This window comes from Malaclemys terrapin, chromosome 22 (assembly GCF_027887155.1).
Source record: "Malaclemys terrapin pileata isolate rMalTer1 chromosome 22, rMalTer1.hap1, whole genome shotgun sequence".
NCBI classification, from domain to species: domain Eukaryota; kingdom Metazoa; phylum Chordata; order Testudines; family Emydidae; genus Malaclemys; species Malaclemys terrapin.
In genome coordinates, this window is record NC_071526.1 from 14232830 (window position 1) to 14256078 (window position 23249).

General features: G+C 63.4%; 1 protein-coding gene across 5 annotated transcripts in view; it reads left to right on the top strand.

Moving 5' to 3' along the window:
* ADGRB2 (adhesion G protein-coupled receptor B2) overlaps positions 1 to 23249 on the top strand; it is a 104711-nt gene that overhangs the window by 56887 nt on the left and 24575 nt on the right. For all 5 annotated transcript variants that reach the window (XM_054012021.1, XM_054012020.1, XM_054012022.1 and 2 more), the window contains 12 exons: positions 2295 to 2459; positions 6258 to 6422; positions 7048 to 7149; positions 7705 to 7811; positions 9577 to 9771; positions 10740 to 10808; positions 11455 to 11563; positions 11841 to 11987; positions 13200 to 13275; positions 18890 to 18992; positions 19606 to 19649; positions 22020 to 22146. In XM_054012021.1, coding sequence (XP_053867996.1) covers positions 2295 to 2459; positions 6258 to 6422; positions 7048 to 7149; positions 7705 to 7811; positions 9577 to 9771; positions 10740 to 10808; positions 11455 to 11563; positions 11841 to 11987; positions 13200 to 13275; positions 18890 to 18992; positions 19606 to 19649; positions 22020 to 22146 — 1409 coding nt within the window. The remainder of the gene's footprint in view (positions 1 to 2294; positions 2460 to 6257; positions 6423 to 7047; positions 7150 to 7704; positions 7812 to 9576; positions 9772 to 10739; positions 10809 to 11454; positions 11564 to 11840; positions 11988 to 13199; positions 13276 to 18889; positions 18993 to 19605; positions 19650 to 22019; positions 22147 to 23249) is intronic.

A 23249-nucleotide genomic window follows, 5' to 3' on the forward strand; every position in this document is an offset into this window, starting at 1 on the left:
GGTGGTGCTGGTCCCCAAAAAGGACGGGTCGATCCGGTTCTGTGTGGACTATCGGAAGCTCAATGCCATCACTGTAGCCGATGCCTACCCCATGCCCAGGCCGGACGAGCTCCTAGACAAGCTGGGAGGTGCTCGGTACCTTACCACCATGGATCTTACAAAGGGCTATTGGCAAGTGCCGCTGGATGCAGATGCCAGGCTGAAATCGGCCTTTGTCACCCCTCTGGGGCTCTATGAGTTCCTGACCCTGCCCTTCGGCCTCAAGGGAGCGCCGGCCACCTTCCAGCGCCTGGTGGATCAGCTACTGAGGGGGATGGAGAGTTTTGCCATGGCGTATATCGATGACATCTGTGTCTTTAGCCAGACCTGGGAGGACCACATATCCCAGGTTAGACAAGTGCTGGACCGACTCCAGAAGGCTGGGCTGACCGTAAAACCGGAGAAGTGCAAGGTGGGGATGGCTGAGGTATCCTACCTAGGCCACCGGGTGGGAAGCGGCTGCCTAAAGCCGGAACCAGCCAAAGTGGAGGTGATCAGAGACTGGCCCGCTCCTCAAACCAAAAAGCAGGTCCAAGCCTTTATTGGGATGGCAGGGTAGTATCGGAGGTTCGTGCCCCACTTTAGCGCCATAGCCGCCCCCATCACTGAGCTGTGCAAGAAGGGGAAGCCAGACAAAGTGGTCTGGACCGAGGAGTGCCAGGAGGCTCTCCGGGCGCTGAAAGAGGCTCTGGTCAGTGGCCCAGTTCTGGCAAACCCAGACTTTGACAAGCCCTTTATGGTGTTCACCGACGCCTCAGACACAGGACTGGGGGCGGTGTTAATGCAGGAGGATGAAAAGGGGGAGAGACACCCCATCGTGTACCTGAGCAAGAAGTTGCTACCCCGGGAGCAGAACTACGCGGCCATCGAGAAGGAATGCCTGGCCATGGTGTGGGCCCTCAAGAAACTAGAGCCATATCTCTTTGGGCGTCACTTCACCGTGCACACCGACCACTCTCCCCTGACCTGGCTGCTCCAGATGAAAGGAGCCAACGCCAAGCTCCTGAGATGGAGCCTGCTCCTGCAGGATTATGACATGGACGTGGTCCATGTGAAGGGACGTGACAACCTGATAGCGGACGCATTGTCCCGGAGAGGGAGCCCTGAACTTCCCCAGGTCACTGGTCAAAGTGACCCCGCTCAGTTCAATCTCGAAGGGGGGAGAGATGTGACGGAGCAGGGAGCAGGGCAGATTTGACCTGGGAATGTTGCAGGGGGATTGCAGTGTGGAGGGGGGACTTCCCTTGAAGGAAGCTACCTGAGCTGTAACCTGAGCCAGGAACGGGGGGGGGGGGGGGGGGGGGGGGGGGGGGGGGGGAGAATTAACACCTTCTGCCCGGGAGACTGAACAAAGGAGAGGAGCAGCGGGAGGGGCTGGGAGTTTAGTTTCGGTTTGGGCTGGGTGTGCAACGCAGGGAACCCCAAGCTGGGGTCTAAGCTCCCTGAACCTCCCAGAGGGACCTAATTGAGGGGGTCTGGTCGTACCTACACGCTCTGCTTGAGACTGTGTTCCTGTCCTTAAATAAACCTTCTGCTTTACTGGCTGGTTGAGAGTCGCAGTGAATCTCGGGAAGAGGGGTGCAGGGCCCTGACTCCCCCACACTCCGCAACAGATGCCCACAGACACCCCCCTACCTGCCCTCCGCGGTTCCTGGAAAGAAACTGCTGGGAGCAGGCTGAACCGTGCCGTGGCCTGCTATCCACTGAGCAGCTGCAGCAGGACCACTCATGGGGCTAAGGCAGATAGTCCCCCTGCAACGTGTGCCCCCCATGGCTGCAGCCTGGGTGCTGGGAGAGCCACAAGCGCCAGTGCCCCACGGCAGGAGCGGCAGGCGGTTCCCCGGCAGCACTTGGCAGAGCGGTAGCATCGTTGGTACATGGGGAACAGTAGCCACCACCCCTGCTCTTCAGAGTCCTGGTGACACCTGCCTGGGCGGCACTGCCGTAACCACTGCAGGGAGGCAGGATGCGAACCCAGAACCCTGAGCACCACAACACAGGCAGCTAGCGGTTCAGCTCCAGGCGCTGCTGTTAGCTGGCGGCAGTAGTAGGCTGTTACCCTCTAACTGGCCAGCCACTAGAGGGGGACGTGATGCACACTTTGCCAATGTGTTGCCGAAGCCCATAACTGGATAGGGGAGGACAAGGTTTGGGCCCGGATCTGGAAACCGGGGCCATGAGGAATTGCCCCTGCCCCCCATCCCCCCAGCTCCTGTTTGCACTAACCACCTTCTCTCCTGTGCTTTCCCCGGCAGTGGAAGGTCAGTGGCTGGAGTGGGGCTCGTGGAGCCGGTGCTCGGTGTCGTGTTCCAACGGGACCCAGCAGCGCACGCGCAAATGCAGCGTCTCGGGCCACGGCTGGGCGGAGTGCAAAGGAGCCCACGCCGACGCCAGGGAGTGCACCAGCCCTGACTGCCCAAGTAAGGCTCCCGCGCGCTGTGTGGGGGCGGGGGGCTCGGGCGGAGCTGGGACAGGCCCTGGGGCGGGCGTCAGAGCTCAGAGAGGTTGGGGACATGGTGCTGGGCATTGCTCTGGCGCCCAACGCCTGCACGGGGACTCTAGGGGGAGAGCAGGAGCACCTCTGGGAGGGTAAATGCCCCCTTGCAGTAACTGGGTGTGAGCAGTGGTGCCGTGTCGGGGGGGGGGTCCCCGTGTGTCGCTCTGGGTGTGAGCAGTAGTGCCGTGTCGGGGGATCCCCGTGCGTCACAGAGGGTGTGAGCAGCAGTGACACATTGGGGGTGGGGTCCCTGTGTGTCACTCTGAGTGTGAGTAGTGGTGCCACATTGGGAGGTCCCCATGCATTCTGGTGGATGTCAGTGTCAGTGCCCTGTTGGGGGCGGGGGGTCCCCGTGTGTCACTATGGGTGTGAGCGGTGGTGCCATGCCTTTGGGGGGGATCCTTGTGTGTCACTGTGGGTGTGAGCGGCAGTGCCGTGTCAAGGGGCGGGGATCCCCGTGCGTCGCTGCGGGTGTGAGCAGCAATGCTGCAGCAGAAGATCCCTGTGCATTGCCGTGGGTGTGAGCGGCGTTGCCACCCCGGGGTAGGGGGATCCCCATGCATCGTTGTGGGTGTGAGCGGCGGTGCCACCCCGGGGTAGGGGGATCCCCGTGCATCGCTGTGGGTGTGAGCGGCGGTGCCATGGCGGGGGATCCCCATGCGTCACTAGGTGTGTGAGAGGCAGTGCCATGTCTGGGGATCCCCGTGCGTCACTATGGGTGTGAGAGACAGTGCCGGGTAGCGGGATCCCCGTGCGTCGCTATGGGTGTGAGCAGCGGTGCCATGTCGGGGGATCTCCGTGCGTCACTATGGGTGTGAGAGGCGGTGCCATGTCGGGGGATCCCCGTGCGTCACTATGCGTGTGAGCGGCAGTGCCGGGTAGGGGGATCCCCGTGCATCGCTATGGGTGTGAGCAGCGGTGCCATGTCGGGGGATCCCCGTGCGTCACTATGCGTGTGAGCGGCAGTGCCGGGTAGGGGGATCCCCGTGCGTCGCTATGGGTGTGAGCAGCGGTGCCATGTCGGGGGATCCCCGTGCGTCACTATGCGTGTGAGCGGCAGTGCCGGGTAGGGGGATCCCCGTGCGTCGCTATGGGTGTGAGCAGCGGTGCCATGTCGGGGGATCCCCGTGCGTCGCTATAGGTGTGAGTGGCAGTGCCGGGTAGGGGGATCCCCGTGCGTCGCTATGGGTGTGAGCAGCGGTGCCATGTCGGGGGATCCCCGTGCGTCACTATGCGTGTGAGCAGCAGTGCCGGGTAGGGGGGTCCCCGTGCGTCACTATGGGTGTGAGCGGTGATGCTACGCCGGGGTCGGGGGATCCCTGTGCCCTCACACTTGGCGTGGCTTGCTCAGTGAGTTGGGGTTTGATCAGTGCTGAGCCGCCCCCAGCTGATGTGCAGTGGGAGGAGCTGGCGCTGCCCCCAGCTGCCTGACCCCTCTGTGCAGCGTGGCCTGTCTCCTGGATCCAGGTTTGCGTGGGGCTCGCTATGGAGTGGGCTCTGTCCTGCTCCCCGAGCCAGGTGGCGGTTGCAGTCCTGGGTCTCTGAGCCCGGTCTCAGCTGCTCTCTCGGGATCTCTGCATCCAGGAGCTCTGGCTGTCCCTCCTAGCCTGTGGCCACCGCAGCAGCTGGCATCTCTGCTCCATGGCAGGCCCCGGGCTGGGGCCCAGACTCGGCGTAAACACCTTTAAACTGAGCCACAGACAGGCCCCGTGAACCCGTCTGGGGCGCCAGCTGCGCTCCATAGGAACGCTAATCCCCGAGTAGCGGGCATGGAACTGCCCGTCAGCAGGCGACAGTGACAGATGGGCCCCGGCTGCCTCTCCCTATCATAGAGCTAATCTGTCAGCTTTTAGGAGAGCTAAAGCAGAGGAGCTGGGGGAAGGGTACGTCCAGAGCTGGGGTCACCGTCTCCTGGGCGCTAGGGGCTCCCGCTCGTGAGCTGAGCTCAGACACACTGCCATGGTGCTACACGCTCACATGTGCTTCCCCAGTGCTTGAGCGTCCGTGATCTGTGCCCCGGGATGGTGGGGAGGCTGCAGGGCCCTGGGTGGGGATCGCTGCCCTTCATCGCCTGCTCGCTTGGTGACGGTTGCGGCTCCCCGCTGGGCTCGAGCGCTAGCCCCGTGGCACGGCGGAGTCGTGGGCCTGCCGTGGGGCCGTGGCTCCCAGAGAGACGGGGGTGCACAAGCGTCTGTGCGAGTGCTCGCGTTGGCACCGGGAGCTAGCTGGCCTGCGTGCACGGACTCGGGACGCAGCTCTGGGAATGCGGCCGTGCACGAGCACGTCCAGCAGCATCGGGAACTGAGCACGTAGGCATGAACCTTCGCCACCGCTCAGGCGCGCACGCAGGGGCAGATGCCCTGCCGAGGCCCCGTGGCTGGTCAGTTGCTGCCAGGATCCAGCACACATCCCAGGGAGTGTGCACAAGCGAGCACTAGCGCAGGGTGGAGCTGGCTCATAGACTCACATGCGCACGGAGCGGCGCCAAGGACCTTTCCCGAACCTTGGTGGCCCTTCAGTGCTGACAGCCAGCGCGGGGCGAGCAAATCTGCGCGAGGCGGCCCCGGGATGGGGGTGGACAGGTCTCCTGATCCTTCCCCCATCCCCAGTCAGTCCCGGCCCCTCGGGTGGGTCCAGCCAGGCCCTGTGCACCCAGCCCTCGAGGGAGGGCGGGTGTTAGGCCCAGTGCAAAGCAATGGCAGACGCTGTCACGCGCCTGCTGACCTTTAAATGTCACTTGGCTGCCGTGAGCTGCCTGGAAAGGTCGGGGGCGCCGGCTCCTGGTAGGTCACGTGGCTCATCCAGGCTGCTGGGCCGCCTTGGTGGAGGGGGGAGAGAACATCTGGGGAGGGGCTCCTCCCTGGCAGAGACTGGAGCCAGGTGGCTGAGCCCCACCAGGGTCCGAGATCAGCGTGCGGTGCTGCAAACCTGCCGCTCTCTGGGCCAGTTCGAAGGGCGCCCGCTCCCCCTCCTGGATCTGGGTGCGAGTGGCGAGGCCGGGCGGCATGACCCAACAGCTGGTGCACTGGGCTAGGAGGCAGGAAGCCTGGCTTGTTCCTCGCCTCTGCTGAGAGTCCCGGGCGCGTCGTTTCCCTGCTCCATGCCTCGGTTTCCCCATCTATACAAGGTTGGCAGCGATAGTGACCCACCGTTGTGCATTGCTGGGAAGCCAATGCCTCAAACCTCGCCGGTGTCTTCCTGGACTCTGCAGTGGCACTGGACTCTGACCATTGGGGTGGGGGTTGCCCAGCCCTGCGGGGGTGCCACAAATGGACTGAATAAGGGAGCATCAGGAGGGGAAGCAGGGGGGTTGGGGAGCTGCATAGGGGCTGGAGCCCTGCACACAGGGGCCCGGCAGTGGGCAGAGGGGGTCCTGCGGAGGGCAGGCGGGCTCTGTCTGGGCTCCCTGGATTGGCAGGCAGAGGGTGGGAGTATGGGTCTGGGGGGGGCAGGTGTGTTCGGGCTGAAAGGACAGGAATACCGGGGGTGGCACTAATTAGCCAAGGACACCCTGGGACACGAGGGGACATTTGTCTCGTTTGGTTGAAACGAGGCTGAAACGATTGATTAATGGGTTTAATAATCTGTAGAATATTTGATTAAAGTCATTCTGAGCTGGCGCGGCCGTGTCCCGGTCTCTGGCAGTCCCTCTTGCTCGTCTGTCTGGTCCCCCTGCCGCCCGGAGCAGGGCCCTAACGCACGTCTCTTGCTCCCCCGGCAGCCGATGGCAAGTGGGGCCCGTGGAACCACTGGAGCTTGTGCTCCAAGACGTGCGACACGGGCTGGCAGAGACGTTTCCGGATGTGCCAGGGCACGGGCATGCAAGGCTACCCGTGTGAGGGCTCCGGAGAGGAGGTCAAGACGTGCAACGAGAAGAAGTGCCCAGGTACTTGGCGGAGAGTCTGCCGACCCCTGCTCAGCCTCCAGCCCAGCACGCGGGCTCCCCCGCCTCGGCCTGTCACCGCGATGGGACCCAGGGACTCTGCTTCCCTCTGGCCAGCTGGTTTGATACCCTTCCGTCCAGCCAGCTCCTCCTCCTGTCCTGCCCTGACACCCAGCCAGCCAGCCATCCGTCTGTCCTTCCACCCACCTGCGCTCCCTCTAGGCGTCTGTCCTTCTCCCTACCCACCTTCTGACCGTCCTTCCACCCACCTGCTGTCTCTCTGTCTGCCTGTCCGTCCTTCCACCTGCCCGCTGTCCCTCCATCCGTCTGTCCATCTGTCCTTCCACCCGCCTGCTGTCCCTACATCCATCTGTCCGTCTGTCCTTCCACCCGCCCACTGCCCCTCCGTCCATCATTCCACCCACCCTCCTGCATTCCTTCCATCTGTCCTTCCACCCTCCTGCCGTCCGGCCAGCTCCCTCTCTCAAGCCAGTCTGCCTGACACAAGCCAGTCCTCCCTCCAGCCCAGCTGACCTGCCACACGCCTGCTAGTCCCGCCCAGCACACGTGCCCCCACCATTCTAGTGGCCCATCCGTGCAGAGTCTCACCCTCGCGTTCCCTTGGCAGCCTACCATGAAATGTGCAAGGATGAGTATGTCCTGCTGATGACCTGGAAGAAGACGGCCGCTGGCGAGATCATCTACAACAAGTGCCCACCCAACGCCACCGGTGAGCGGCCGGGGCTCCACCCCCCCCATCTCCCTCCCCCCCCCCCAGGCTGCGAGCCGAGCGGGAAGGGGGGCGAGGCACGTGGGCTACGGGAGTCACAGCCTGGCTGCAGGACCGCATGCCCCAGCTAACGCTGCTGGGCCCCCAAGGAGTTCTGCTGCCTTCCTAGACGCGTTGATTCCCCGGCCTGGCTTCACACCCCGGCTTCCCCAGGGCACCTTGTGGGGTGGCCGCAGGCTGCTGCTGGGGCTGGGAGCCTGGGGGCAGGTGCTGGGACTTGGGGGGACCTGTGGGCGTTGGCTCTGGGGGGCTGCAGGCACTGGGGCTGGAGCTGGGCCTGGGGGCTGTGGTCACTGGGGCTGTGGGCTCTGGGGCTGAGGGGCGGCGTGGGGGCAGGGGCTGTGGGCTCAGGGGGTGGGGTGGGGGCAGGGGCTGCAGGCACTGGGGCTGCGGGCACTGGGGCTGGAGGGGCGGGGGGGGCGGGGGGGGGCAGGGGCTGCGGCGCTCGGGCTGCACAGGCTGGGTGCTCCATGCTTCTTTTCCCCTCTTGTCTAGGATCCGCCAGCCGCCGGTGCCTGCTGAATGCCCACGGGGTGGCGTACTGGGGCGTGCCCAGCTTTGCCCGGTGCATCTCGCACGAGTACAGATACTTACATCTCTCAGTAGGTGCACACGCCGGCGGGCCCCCACGCTTCCCCCCCCCCCTGCCCCCGGTGCCACCTTCGCTGCCTTTCACCCCGACGCCTTGGCAGTGCCAGTGGCTGCGTTGCTTTGAGACTCCCTCGCACAGGGGGAGAGCCCAGCCAGCCCCCGGCCAGCTCTGTGCCCAGTGCCGGCCCCGGCCCCTCTGCTGAGCACCCCCCACGTTGCCCCGTGTGCCCTGTGCGGGCAGCCACCTGGGTGCAGAGGTCATTTCTCGGGGGGACTCTGGTTTCCTGGCCAGCTGGGGGGTCCCAGGGCTTGCCCGCAGGGGGCTTGGGGGCCTGGGCCGTGGTTTGAAGTGGACGGAGTGGACGGGGGGAGGGGGGCTTTGATCTGGCATTCTCCAGAGGTGGGGATTGCTACAGTCGCTGCTGCAGGAGATGGTGCCTCATTCCTCCTCCCCGGGGCCAGCCCCGTCCCCTCTGCTGATCCCCCCGGGCCACGGGGCTCCCACTGGGCCGATAGGTCCCTGTGCCTGGCCGCTGATGCTCCCTCTGATCTGTCCTTCCTCCCTTGGCTTCCAGTTCTCCCAGCCCTTCAGCCCCTCTCCGCTCTTGGGAGCCCTGCTCCCCAGCTGACTCCACTCCGGTGACCCCCACTTACTCATTAACCCTTTGTGACCGTCCCCGCCTCGTCCCTGCTGTCTGCCCCCCTCTTCCCCCACCCCACAAGCTGCCCGAGAAGCGATTGCGGCTCAAGGCAGCGGGGATTGACCCGCGACTCCAGTTCTGCCGCGATCCCTCTGGTTGGGCAGGACGCCGGGCCCCCCAGGCACACCTCGCAGGCATGCCCGTCCTGGCGGGCTCTGATCTCCTGGCCTTGCATGGCTCCTCCCCACCGTATGCCTCGTTAAAGGGAGAGAGGGGAGCCCCTGCAAAGCCAGCCTGCCCCCCATCCGATGCCGCCCCCTCCCCTTTCCCAGAGAAGGTGTGCTCCGAAGCTGGGTGGCCCTCGGGATTGGCAGACAAAAGCACCCCCAGTACAGAGCAGCCAAGCAGCCCCTGGCTCCCCCCAGCTGCCAGTGAAAATGCTGCTTTGCATGAATATTTCATTGCAATGGAACCTAATTAACATCCTTGCCCCCGGCTCCTTCCCCCGCCCGCCCCGGGTTCAGGGAGGGGGCTGATGCTAATTATCCCTCTGTGTTGCCATCTTCCCCGTTCTCGCTGTCTGTCCCATTTCCTGGCAAGGCCAAGCACTCTGCTGAGGTAGATCAAGGAGCTGCCTTGACTACCAATATCCCCATTTGACATATGGGGAAACCGAGGCACGGGGTAGGGGAGTGACTCACCTGGAACAGTGACTCAGTGGCGAAGCTGGACTAGAACCCAGCGTTCCTGATTTCCTTGACCCCAACTCTAATCCATCGGCCCCACATCCTCCTTTGGGGGGCCACGGGGGCTCAGGGGCTGTGGTGTGGGGCCAGGAGGGGAGTTGGCGTGGGTATGGCACCTTCCTGCCTGGGGGAAGAGGAGCGAGGCCCCGGGCCCTGCAGTGGTGGCTCCTGGGATAGTGTGGGACACGGGTAACTTCCCCGGGAGGGGCCGTGTGTGCTGGGGGTGGGACATGGGTAACCACCCTGGTGGCTCCTGTGAATGTCCGTGCTGTTCTCAGACAGGACTCCTGTCCGGCTGCTGCCTCAGGGTGGGTTGGGAGAGGGACCTGGGGAACCCCCTGCTGCTGGGTAATCTCTCCCCTCCCATCTCTGTCCCTCTGCGTGGAAAGCTGCGGGAGCACCTGGCCAAGGGGCAGCGCATGCTGGCGGGCGAGGGCATGTCGCAGGTGGTGCGCAGCCTGCTGGAGCTGATGGCCCGCAGGACGTACTACAGCGGGGACCTGCTCTTCTCGGTGGAGATCCTGCGCAACGTCACCGACACCTTCAAGAGGGCCACCTACGTCCCCTCCTCCGACGACGTGCAGGTACCGCCCGGCGGGCCCCTGCGACGAGCCGGGGCCCGGCCCAGGCCCCGTGAAAGGCCAGCGTGGCTGCCTTTCCCTGCCCTCTCTCTGGCATTGTTATGGGGGCCTCACCCCTTTTGTGTCTGGCTCTGTGGTTTCACCTGCCATCTCTGGACCCACGTGCACGGGGGTCCCCCCTGTCCCCAGGCTGGCGCTGCCGGGCTAACAAGCAGCAGCCGAAGCTGGCCTGGATCTGAGCTGGTGGGCGGGGGGAGCTGGTGGAGATGCTCGGCTTCCACCGGCAGCGGGGGGGGAGTTGGTGACGCTCAGTGGTCGCAGCAGGGCCAGGAAGAATCCCAGCTGGAGCTGGGGCGGGGGCTGGGGGGGTCCTGTCTGTGTGTGTGTGTGTGACAGGGCTGCCTGGGGGTGCAGGTGCAGGTACTCTCAGGGCAGTGGAATTTCGAGGCTCCCAGACATGGCCAGGGGAAGCCCCCTGTCCCATAGGCGCCAACTTTCTCCGGCGCCACTGGGTGCCCGCGCCCCCCGCCCCGATTCCACCCCATCCCTGCCCCCATTCCAACCCCATCCCCAAAGTCCCCACCCTAACTCCTCCCCCTCCCTGCCCCTATTGGATCCCTTCCCCAAGTCCCCGCCCCAGCCCCGCCTCTTCCCCAGCACTCCGTGTTCCTCCCCATCCCTTCTTGCCCCATGAATCAGCTGTTTCACGGCGCAAGCGCTGGGAGGGAGGGGGGAGAAGCAGGACACAGCGGCGCGCTCGCGGAGGAGGCGGAGGTGAGCTGGAGCAGGGAGGCGGGGCAGGGCCACGGGGAGGTGCCGGTGGGTGCTGAGCACCCACCAATTTTTTTCCATGGGTGCTCCAGCCCCGGAGCACCCGCGGAGTCGGTGCCTATGCCCTGTCCCATGCCCCCATGCGTCACCGAGCCACCCCCTCACGCCCCCTCTTCTCTCCTCTCCTCCACTCCCTGCAGCGCTTCTTCCAGGTGGTCAGCTACATGGTGGACTTGGAGAACAGAGACAAGTGGGAGGACGCCCAGCAGGTGAGCCGGCCGCTCAGGGATGGGCGCCAGCCAGCCAGGGAGGCAGGCGCTCGGCCGGCGCAGCCCGACTGTGGCTGTGACCGGCTCTCGACGGAGCAGGGGGTGGCATGGTGCCAGTGCTGCCAGCCCAGCGTGTGGGGCTGCCCTTCCAGTGCCCTGTCTAGGCTGGAGGAGCAAGGAGGCGCCCCAATCAGCAGGTGGCCCTTTGGCTTCAGCCCCATCTACAGGGCACCTGGTCTGGGAGCTTTTCTGGGGCCTTGTCTGCTGCGGTGGGAGGTATCGGGCGGGGGGCCGCCTGTGGGGAGGGGGTCTCTGGATGAAAGGGTTGGGGCCGGTGCCTGGGCAGGGAACCCCCTCCCCACAACACCCGCCCCTTCCCCTAAGGCTAAGCATGGCTTGGATCAGCGCTAGCTCCTGTCCCCCCCCCCACTCTGGGAAGTTTGGGGTGTCCCCTGCGGATGATTTGGGGGGACCCTTTGGAACCGTCCAGATCCTTCCTGCCCCATTCGCCATCAGTGGGGGCATGTGGCAAGGCGCTACCCTCCCCCGCGCCATACCTGGGCCCCTGTTTTAGCCCCCTTCCCCTCCTCTCCCCCCACCGTACCTGGGCCCCTGTGGTAGCCTCTCCCCCTCTCTGTGCCCACAGGTGTCCCCTGGCTCCGTGCACCTCATGAAGGTGGTGGAAGATTTCATCCACCTGGTGGGGGATGCGCTGAAGGCCTTCCAGAGCTCCCTTGTGGTTACCGACAACCTGGGTGAGTGGCCGGGCTGGGGCGGCCTGCGGAGGTGGCAGGGCCTGGGGCCGCTTTATTCTGAGGGGGGCATGAGGGGTCCCAGGCCAGTGCAGCAGCAGAGAGGCTGGGAGCCCTGGGGAGTGGAGGTGGCAGGAGGCACGTGGCCCCTGCAGGGCTGCGCCAGGCGGGCTCCCAGGAGGCCCGTGGGCAGAGACACCGGGGCAGCCTGAGCTTGGCCAATGTGCCCAGGCAGGCGTGAGCTGGAAGTGACCCTTTCTCCCTGTCGCTTCCCTGGCAGTGATCAGCATCCAGAGAGAGCCCGTCTCAGCCGTCTCCAGCGACATCAACTTCCCCATGAAGGGGCGCCGGGGCATGAAGGACTGGGCCCGCCATTCGGAGGACAAGCTCTTCATCCCCAAGTCGGTGTTGAGCCTCTCCTCCTCTGGTAAGGGAGGGCCGGGGCCCCCGGGAGGAGAGCAGCAGGGGTGGCTGTGTGTGTGTCTGTGTGTTTGTTCCCATGTGATTACGTGTGTGTGCGCGCGTGTGTGTGTGTGTCGGTTTGTGTATGCACACGGGCGAGGTGTGTGTTTGCATGCAGGTGTGCAAATGCACGTGTGTCTGCATCCCCATCTGCGTGTGCATGATGCAGGTGTCCTTGTTCATGTGTGTGCGGGTGTGGAGTTATTGCAAAGTTCGCATGGGAGCAAATGCACATGTGCCTTGTGTGCATGGTCACATGTGATTGCGTGTGTGTGCGTGTATATTTGTGTGTGCCCATGTGCGTGCCAGCTGGTTTGGCTGCTGTGACGGTTCTTTGGACGCGGATGCAAACAAGCGGCTGCAGTTGATTTGCCGTTCTCTCCATGGCTGCTCTGTAAAGAGGTGCAAACAGTGGTTCCCAGCCCACGCATGGAGCCAGCGAAGGTTTTAATCTTTCAATTACCTGTTAATGTTGATTAAAAATCTGCCTGGCACCGGCTGGGGGGTGAACACAGGCTGCCCTCGAGCTGGGCTTTGGGGCCGTCCTGTGACGTGGACCTGGGTCACCTGTGGCCCTCTCTCTCTTTCCATGGGGGACACGCCCTGGGCTGGACTTGGGTGTCAGACTCTGCTGGCTGTGCTGTGAGATGGGCCACTAGAAGAGAGGCAGGCTGGGTAGCCAAGTGCACCCTGGGACACCGACCTGGCTGGACTGGCATGTGCTGGGGACGGCTGCTATTCCCCCTGCATGGTGGTGCTTTAGCAGGGCTCCCAAAGCCCTTCCCCTTCCCCTTCCCAGCTGCGGGTCGGCACCGTTAACCCCCTTTTACAGATGGGGAAACAGAGGCGCGGAGCCATTCAGCAACGTACCCCAGCGAGTCACAGCAGGGAGGGAATAGAACCCAGGAGTCCTAGCTTCCACTCCCCCACTGTAACCTCTTCCTCTGGATGGAGCCATCCCCATTGCCCAGAGGGCAGGGGAAGGGGCCTGTCTGCATTCCCAGGCTACGGGGAAGGGTGTGCATTGGAAGAGGGGGGCGCGTAACGACTTGCAGTCCTTTCCAGGAGGGCCACTTGTGTCCCCATCCCCAGGCTGGGGTGTGAGCGGAGCCGGGCCCCGGGGACGGATGCCGGCCCCTGTTCACCGTTGCTCTGTCCCCTTCCCCTCTCTCTGCAGAAATGGACGAGTCGTCGTACTTTGTGATCGGGGCCATCCTGTACCGCACTCTGGGGCTCATCTTACCTCCTCCCAGGTGGGTGGCCGGCCGGGGCGTGGAGGCAGGAACCAGGGCTTCCGAATGGGGCAGGGGATGGTGGGGTCCCGAGTCGCTCGTTACATTGAAATGCAGCCATAGAGGGTGGGGGGTGGGGGGACAAGGCTGGGCCCTGCATGGGGGCGATACACAGCCGTGTGCCCTGAGCTGTGACCCTGCTGGAGTTATTGCTGCATGTCCTGAGCGTGAGTGGGGAGAGGGGAAGAACTGAGCACTGGGCAGATCTGGTTCCTGGGTTCAGGATCAAGTGCGGTAAGGGGGAGGGTGGACCCTATTGGGGCTGGGGACCAGGCTGGGGGAGGGTACAAGACAGCACAGATGGCGCCATATATGGGCAGAGGTTTGGTTCCTGGAGGGGGGGGCGCTGGAGGTGCGAGGGGGCAGCAGATGAGAGCAGGCACCTTTCTGGGTTTCTGTAGCGTAGCATCCCCAGGCGGCGCCTCCCCGCAGCCCATGTCTTAGCCTGCTGCTGTGCAAGCATAGGCAGGAGAACGGGGAGCCAGTGCCACTCAAAGAAGGGTTCCTCCAGCCTGCGTCTGCTGTCAGGAGCTGAAAACAGGAAGGAGAAAGAGAAAAGCAGCAGGTGTGTGCGGGAAGGGGAAAGTTCAGGTCTGAAATGTGGGACAGCCGAGAGGGCTGTGTACATTCATGGGCACATGCGTGTGTATATACACCCCCCCCATACACACACACTTCACCCATGCACAAACAAAACTGCACCTGTGCACACTCTCCACCCCCGACATACAGAGGGCGGGGGGTATCCACACACACACACACACACGTGCATGGTCAAGGAGTCAGACGTTCATACACATGCCCAGGCACAGGCAAAACCATCCCCAGTTGTGGCTATGCAGCGACACGGGGAGCGGGTCGGAAAACATGCTTTACAGGGCTAGACTCCTGGTGCTTGACCTTTTTAGCCTAACCCAGAGCATGGGAAAGGGGGACTCAGTCGCCGTCTGGAGGTACCTCCGCGGGGAGCAGAAATTTGATAGTGGGCCCTTCTGTCTAGCAGACAAAGATCAAACAAGGTCCAATGGCTGGAAGCTGAAGCGAGACAAATTCCACCTGGAAAGCAGTGAGGGTAATTAACAACTTCCCCAGGCTGGTGGTGGATTCTCCGTCCTTGGCAACTTTTAAATCAAGCTGGGAAGTTTTTCTTAAACGTGCGTTTTAGATCGGACAGGAATTAAATTCAGGGAAGTTCCAGGGCCGGAGTTATGCCCGAGGTCAGGCCCCTTCACTGCTCATCATTTATACATACCGTGTGTAAGGAGATGCTGTGACGAACTGGGCCTGTTCTCACGGTGGTCTGTGAATGCTGACAGGGGAGTGTTCTGGGATAGTCTGCATTGCAGGATGGGATCTGCCCGAGGGCGCATACCTGAGTGTGTAACATGAGAACCCAGGAAGGGGTTGAAGGGGAGGCGACTCCTTAGCCCGGGAAACTGAACAAAGGCTGTGGGAGGGGTCGCTGAAAGGAGAGTGCTGGAAGCAGGCAGGGAGAGAGGGCTGGGGGGCAGAGATGGCTCTGACCTCCCAAGGGGGGCTGGGCTGGAATGCCCGGGGACCCCAAGATGGACCTAACTGAGGGGGTCCCTGTTGTCTGTGCCTGCAAGACCTGTCTTGGACTGTATTCCTGTCATCCAAATAAACCTTCTGCTTTACTGGCTGGCTGAGAGTCATGGTGAATCGCAGGAAGCCGGGGGTGCGGGGCCCTGAGTCCCCCAATACTCCGTGACAACTGGTGGCAGCGGTGGGATCTACTGCACCCCGTGGACGGCGCTTCCTGCAGTAAGTAACTGGGGAGCAGTAAAACGAAGGGGGATTGACGGGGACCAGGCGTGCTGAAGAGTAAGAGAGAGACAGTTATTACCCCTGGGAGTGTGTGACCAGCGAGAAGGACTTTTGCAGTAACAGGGTCCCCCGGGGGGATCGCAGCGAGTGGTCCCAGGGGCGGAGGAGCCTGCAGCTCGACCCTGGCAGAGAGGTGGTGACCTCAAGAAGGGCTGGCACACTAGGGGGCCCCCTGGGAACTGTGGGGAGCTGTGAGCACACAGGCCGGTGAGTGGCCAGCAGGAAGATGTATGCCAAGCGGCTTAAGAGCGACCTGGTGGAGCTGTGCAAGCAGAGGCGGCTGCGCATTGGGAGGCTCACCAAAGAACAGCTCATTGCCCAGCTGGAGGCGGAAGATCGCGCGAATGAACTGATCCCTGTGTCTCAGGGAAGCAGCCTGGCAAATGCAGCGCAGGCACCAGTGTCTGTCCCAGCTGGGAGTGGTCAGCCGGCTGCTGAGGGCTTCCCGAGACCCCTCCTTCCTATGCCTAGGAGAAGGGTGGGGAGGAGCCCAGCAAATACCGAAGGCGCCGTGAACCCCCCGGCCAGCAGGGGGTCCCCCCGGCGAAGCCCACCGGCCCGCAGAGGATCCTCCCGGCGGCGTTCGGCATCCGGGGAGCGGAATTGGCTGGAATGGGAGAAAGAGCTAAAACTGAGAGAGCTGGAGGATCGTGAACAACAGAGACAGCATGAACGGGAGGAGAAAGAGAGACAGAGACAGCATGAAGAGAGACAGCGTCAGCATGAACGGGAGGAGAAAGAGAGACAGCATCAGCGTGAACGGGAGGAGAATGAGAGACAGCGTCAGCATGAAGAGAGACAGAGACAGGAGAATGAGAGACAGCGTCAGCATGACCTGGAGCTGGCGAGATTGAAGGGCAGCGAACCCCCGGCTGCGGTGAGTGAGGGGGGACCCAGGACTGCACGGAGCTTTGATAAGTGCATCATGGCCCCATACAAGGAGGGGGAGGACATGGATGACTTCCTGGAGGCCTTTGAGACGGCCTGCGAGCTGCACCGTGTGGACCCCGCGGACAGACTCCGGGTCCTTACCCCCTTACTGGACCCCAAATCCGTGGCATTGTACCGCCAACTGGGAGAGGCAGAGAAAGGGGACTACGAACTATTCAAAAGGGCCCTGCTACGAGAGTTTGGGCTGACTCCTGAGAAGTACCGGGAAAGGTTCCGGAGTCAAGATAAAACCCCTGAGATCTCATATCTGCAACTAGCCGCCCGCATGGAGAGATACGCCAGCAAGTGGGCTGGTGGGGCCCAGACGAAGGAGGACCTGATTAAACTGCTGGTACTGGAGCAACTGTATGACCGGTGCCCATCCGACCTGAGGCTGTGGTTGGTGGACAGAAAGCCAGAGAACCCGCGACACGCCGGGCAGCTGGCTGATGAGTTTGTAAAGAGCCGGTCAGGAGATAAAAGGGAGGAGTCCCAAAGGAACAGTCCCACCACAACGCAGAGAGAGAGTCACCATGGGACCTCCCCATGGGAAAATACAGAAAAAACCCATCAGAGGGGAGCATCCGGCATCAGGACCATCCGACCTACTCAAGGGGACCCATGGGACATGGGCTGCTACCACTGTGGCCAAAAGGGCCACATACGGGCCCAGTGCCCTAGGCTCAGGGACAGACTGAGCAGACCGAACCCACAGAGGGTTAACTGGGTAGAGACCCAGCCCGGCGAAAGGCAGCATTCCCAGGGAAGAGGGGCTGGCAGAGTACCACCTGCTAAGGAGGGAGGAGAGCTCCAGGCCAGCTCCTCTAGGGGGCTGGATGCTCCAGATTCAGGGTTTTTGGTTTATATGGTAGGCGCGGGGCTGTCCCTCCGGAGAGAGTACCTTGTTCCCCTGGAGGTGGATGGGAGGAAGGTCAATGGATACTGGGATACGGGCGCAGAGGTGACGCTGGCCCGGCCCGAGGTGGTGGCCCCAGATCAGGTGGTGCCCAACACCTACCTGACCCTGACGGGGGTGGGCGGAACACCAGTCAAAGTACCCGTGGCAAGGGTACACCTGAAGTGGGGGGCCAAGGAGGGCCCCAAGGATGTGGGGGTACACCCGTATTTGCCCACTGAGGTATTGATGGGGGGGGACCTGGAGAACTGGCCAAGCAACCCCCAAAAGGCACTGGTTGTGACCCGCAGTCAGAGCCGGCGAGGGGCACTGCGCCCTGGCCTTGGGGGGGGTGCCTTGCCTGAGGCGCAGGACCCTAACCTGGTGGGGAGGGAACGCCCAGGGACACGGCTCAGGGAGGCTGCAGCTTCAGGCCCAGCGGGCGAGGAAGAGCAGGTGGCCATCCCTGTCCCAGCTGCTGAGTTCCAGGCCGAGTTACAGAGAGACCCCTCCTTGCAGAAAATAAGGGACCTAGCCGACCTCAATGCGGTACAGACCATGGGACGAGGTGGCCGGAAAAGGTTCCTGTGGGAGAAGGGGTTCCTGTACCGAGAATGGGCTCCCCCAGGGGAAATGAAGTCAGGGGGGATCAGGAGGCAGCTGGTGGTACCCCAGAAGTATCGCCGCCAGCTGCTGTGCCGGGCCCATGACATTCCCCTCGCAGGGCACCAGGGAACCTGGCGTACCCAGCAGAGGCTGCTACGGAGCTTTTACTGGCCTGGGGTCCGACAGTACTGCGGACCCTGTGACCCCTGTCAGAGGGGGAGGAAGGCCTGGGACAAGGGGAAAACAGCTTTAGGACCCTTGCCCAGCATAAAGGATCCTTTCCAGAGGGTGGCCAAGGTTAAAAGGGCGGCTCTGAACCAAGAGAGCCCAAAGCACAGACCTCCAGACTGGAGCGCTGGGAGAAGACCACAGCCCAGTTGGAACCCCAGAGGTATGGGGGTGGGAAAAGGGCGCAGGCCGCATAAACCTTCCCACATGCGAACTGCGAGTGCCATCAAGCACCCCCGACCTAAGGGGGGGCGTGAAACTGGAGGGGCCTGGTGTAATTCTCACCAAGGAATGGGAGGGATGCGGGGGCATCCATGGGAATGGGGGTAGGTTCGAACTTCCCCGGGTCACTGGCTAAAGTGACCCTGCTCAGTTCGGTCTCGAAGGGGGGAGAGATGTGACGAACTGGGCCTGTTCTCACGGTGGTCTGTGAATGCTGACAGGGGAGTGTTCTGGGATAGTCTGCATTGCAGGATGGGATCTGCCCGAGGGCGCATACCTGAGTGTGTAACATGAGAACCCAGGAAGGGGTTGAAGGGGAGGCGACTCCTTAGCCCGGGAAACTGAACAAAGGCTGTGGGAGGGGTCGCTGAAAGGAGAGTGCTGGAAGCAGGCAGGGAGAGAGGGCTGGGGGGCAGAGATGGCTCTGACCTCCCAAGGGGGGCTGGGCTGGAATGCCCGGGGACCCCAAGATGGACCTAACTGAGGGGGTCCCTGTTGTCTGTGCCTGCAAGACCTGTCTTGGACTGTATTCCTGTCATCCAAATAAACCTTCTGCTTTACTGGCTGGCTGAGAGTCATGGTGAATCGCAGGAAGCCGGGGGTGCGGGGCCCTGAGTCCCCCAATACTCCGTGACAGATGCACACTCAGCTCATACAACGTGGTGCATGAGCAAAGACAGTCCTGCAACGCTGTGTGCTCACACATGCTCTCACACACACACACACACACACACACGCAACACGCGTGTGACCAACAGCAGGACGTACCAGCTCCCAGAGAGCCCTGTCCCGACGCCTGTAACGTCCTGCGCTGCGTCCTGGCTCCAGCGTGTTCCCTCGTCTCCACAGGAGCCCCTTGGCCGTCACGTCCCGCGTGCTCACCGTGACTGTGCGCCCGCCGACCAAGCCCACGGAGCCCCTGATCTCAGTGGAGCTGTCCCACATGCTCAATGTAAGTGCTGTGCATTCCGAGGGGGGTCTCAGACGTCCGCCGGGCCCCATCACGAGGGCAGAGAAATGTTCACCCGTCACCCACCCCTGCATGCCCTGCTATTGCGGGCCCCTGCTCCACCCACAGCCTTCCTGCAGTCCCAGTCCTGTGTGCCCGCCCTTCCTCTCAGCCAGGCAAGTGCCCTGCCATCCAAACCCATACCCCTGCTATTCCAGTCCTCGGTGCCCTCAGTCCCCACCCACAGAGCCTTGCTTGACCTTGGGCGAGTGAGGCGCAGCCCAGAGCTGCTGCCGCTTCCCCTGGCTGGGGGCTGCGGGGGAAGTTTCCCTGGCCACGTGTTACCAGTCTGCCTGGCTTCAATGCTGCTGAGACACCAGACGCCGTGGCCCCTGCTGGTGCCCTCCCTTGTGCCACTTTCTAGGGGCCCGTGCTGTGGCGGGCAGGTAGTCATGAGGCTAACGGGGGCAGCAGCAGGCCGTGCTCAGATCGGAGAATGTCTCCCGCCCGCCATGGCCGGAGCCAGAGAGATGCGGGTGAGAGCAGGGGCGGGGAGAAAAGAAGCGTCCCCGTCCCTGCCCCGGGTCTCCGCTAACCCAGCTCTGTCTGTCTGCAGGGCACCTCGCACCCGCAGTGCGTCACCTGGGACTACTCCAAAGCGTGAGTGCAGCTCTGGGCCCGGCGTGTCTCTCGGGGGGCTCCCTGGATGGTGGCGGGGTCTCAAAGAGGGGGGCTGGCTCTGTGCCATGGAGGAGAGCCTGCCGCTCGCTGGAGCCAGAGCTGGGGCCTATGGAACAGGTGCACTGGGCCCTGTGTGCTGCCCTCCCCATCCCCGGCCTTCCCCACAGCAGCACCCTCTGCCTGGAGACTGGAGCCTGCCCACCCTCGCAGAGCGGCACCCGTCTGCTCACCCAGCAGCGGCACAGGCTGTTCCTTCCCCTCCAGCCGCTGCCAGCTGGGCTGTATGCCAGCCTGCCCTGGGCTCTGTCAGGGTGACCCCTGTGGTTTGTTAGCCCCTTGCTGCCCATGGTGCAGCCCCTCTGCTCCCCAGCTCTGGCAGGCACTTGCACCTGGACCTGGGCCTGGTCCCCCTGCAGGGTCTGGAGTTGGCACCCACCTGCCTTTCCTGGGTAGCTGAGGGCTCTGTGCTGGAGGCCGGGCTCTCTGCAGGGCGTTCACTACACGCTATCCTCCTGCCGCAGAGCGTGGGAGATGGACGCACCTCCGGGGTGTTGAGAGCCAGCCGCCTCCCCTCTCTGCAGTGTCAGCCGGGCCGTGGAACGGCAGGTGACATGGAGAGGGCAGGTGCCCAGCCTCCCTGCTGTTGCAAACTTTCCCCGATCCCCCTGCGCCACAGGCTGCCCAGGCCCCCAGCCGCCCCACGGGCACTGCCCACCCACCCATCTTGGCTGCAGAGCCCCATGCAGAGAGGCAGGTTGACTGGGTAGGACCAGGGACTGGGTGAGGGGAGTTGTGGGTGAGGCAGGCGAGCCTGTGGCTTCTTGGCAAGGAGAGAGGAGGATGAGAAGGGGACCCGCATACCCGCACACTTGGAGGGTTAACGGGGTGTAGATCCCTCCGCTGCTCTGATGCTTTCCCCGCCCCAGCCTCATTGGCATTTGGGGAGGGGACTGGCCATTGGCTGGAGGGAGCCAGCTGGGGGGCCCTGTTTGGTGCTGTCCACTCCCCCGAGCTGAAAGCTCCCGTTATCCCAGGCAGAGCCCCGAGCAAAGCTCCCCATCTCGTTATCCTTGGCGCACGGGTTGTTATACAGCAAGGAGAGATCTAAAGGGCTCCTCTCCCCGCCCCGGCCGGGCAGTCACGTCCGCATTTAAAGAGCGAGGAGACCAGAACGAGGCCAAGCCCCCAATGGCCGTGGGTTAATTTTGCTAATACCGGTATTGATTAGCGCCCGCTTGAAGCTGGAGATTGATGCCTGCAGCTTGCCAGACGCAGTTTGTTAGCAACGGGCTGGAGCAGAGAGCCAGGGCCGTGCAGCGCTCAGGCGGGAGAGCGATAAAGTGGGGCAGATTGCTGTGGCGTTGGGGAGGGGGAGCCAGTGGCCTCCCGTGGACAGGCTGTGACAGGGGGGGAGGTGAAGAGGCATCTCCCTGCTGGCTGCATTGGTGGTTGTCTGACTCAGCACAGGGCGCCCCCCCCACACTGCAGTTCCGCAGGAGGGCAGTGCCAGCTGTGCCATCGGCTAAGGTGACCGGAATGGGTGAGCGTTGCTCAGGCCGCAGTTGGGTTTTCCGGGGTGAACTCCGGGCTGATCTGGGGCCGAGGGGTGTCCCCAGTTGGCTGGGAGTGGCAGCTTCGTACACCTTTGTGTGGCCTGGCACGCAGTCAGCCACCTGTCTGTGAGCCCGCGCGTGCCCCGGATCACACGCGTGCCCAGCCTCGCAGGTGTGCCGTTCCGTGTGCAGTTGCATGGGTGCTCCCCGTCCTGGGCTGTATCGCTTACCTGGAGCCTGGCTTGGCTCATTGAATTCCCCTCTGGTCTCGTTAGCTTTCAATACAGGTGGGTTGAACAAACAAGAGGCCAAAGCCAGGTGGGGTGTGGGAGAGCTGGCTCTGACCCCTGGCTGGCCTCCATCCACCCTTCCTGGGGCCGGGCTCCCCTCCCTTCCTCGCTGGAGTTTAACCCCCGACCCCAGCCAGCAACCTGAGTAAATCAGGCCTGTGTGCAGTGTTCAGCCCCCCCAGGGATCAGTGTCTGGGGGGGTGGGGGGAGGCGGGGAAGAGCAGGGGGGTGGGGGGCGTGGAGCTGAGCTGGCTTTCGTCAGCGCAGCCCGGGGCAAGGAGGGGGGAAGGGCAGGGTTCTGCCCCAGCATCTGGGTCACGCGCTAAAGCAGCCGCCCAGACCCTGCCCCAGCGCCGCTCAGACCCCCCCTCCCCTCCGTAGGGCCCAATGCGGCCGTCGGGTGGGCAGCGCCAGCGAAGGGTTAAGTCGGCTCGGAAGCCGAGGGGCTCTGTGTGTTTGATCATTTTAAATCACTCTCTCTCCTGCTCTCCCGTTCCATTAATCAGGGATGCGGGCTCTGGAAACTGGGACACCGAGAGCTGCCAAACGCTGGAGACCCTCCCGGCTCACACCAAATGCCTGTGTAGCCACCTCTCCACCTACGCCGTCCTCGCCCAGCTGCCCAAGGACCTGGTAGGTGGCACCAGCCCAGCGCCCTCCAGTTCCCCTTCTTGTCTTCGGCTGTCGCTGGGCCCGAGCCGAGCGGGAACCGGCAGCAGGAGCAGGGTGGGATTGCCGGGCAGGGAACGCCAGCTGGAGGGGGTCTGATCGTCGGGGGGGGTCCCAAAGCGTCGCGGGAACAAGGCCACAAGGTGGGACCCAGTGCGGATCCCGGGGGTTCTGTAACGATAACCCCTGCCTGCTTGGAGAGCGCGGCTGGGACGTGCACAAACTCCACCAGCCATCCCCACCCCAGTGGGAGGATGGTGGTGGCTTTTTGATGCTGGGGGGGTGCTGTCTACCAGGGCCTGGGGGAGGCTCTGGGGACAGCTGATGCTCTGGCTGGAGATGGGGTGAGATGGGGGGTCCCCCGTTCCTCGTGACAGGTTGGAATCGTTCATGAGGGAAGAGCTTGGGAAGGAGACAGCTCCCGAGATCCCCCCCCCCTTGCCATCCCGCTGCCTCTCCTCCGCTGACGCTTTCCCGTTCTCCTCTCCTCTCCCCCTGCTGCTCTCACATTCCCTCGTTCCCCGGCTCTGGCTCTCTCCCTGCGCCCTCCTGGCTGGGCTCGGTGCTCCTCGCAGGCCCCCGTCTGTCCCCAGCCCACGCCGCTTTATCCCGTGCTGAGAGCGATGGGCCCAAGCTGTGTGGCACCCAGAAACCCACTGGGGGGTGTGTGGCACCCACAAAGTGCACCTGCTGCTGCTCAGCCTCCCCCCAGGGTTATGGGTACAGGGGTTGCAGTGCGGGGGAGGTGAATTCTGGCCCTGTCTTCTCCTAGGGTAATGGGCAAATGGTAGCAGGGGCAGGGCATTTGGCCCGGTCCTCCCCTGGGTTATGGGCACTGGGGGAGGGAGGGCATTTTGGCCTTGAACTCCCCTGAGGTTATGGGTATGGGGGGTGGGGCAGGGCATTGTGTCCCTCTCCTCCCCGGGGTTATGGGTATGGGGGGGGGCAGGGCATTGTGTCCCTCTCCTCCCCGGGGTTATGGGTATGGGGGGGGGCAGGGCATTTTGGCCTTGAACTCCCCTGGGGTTATGGGTATGGGGTGGGACAGGGCATTATGTCCCTCTCCT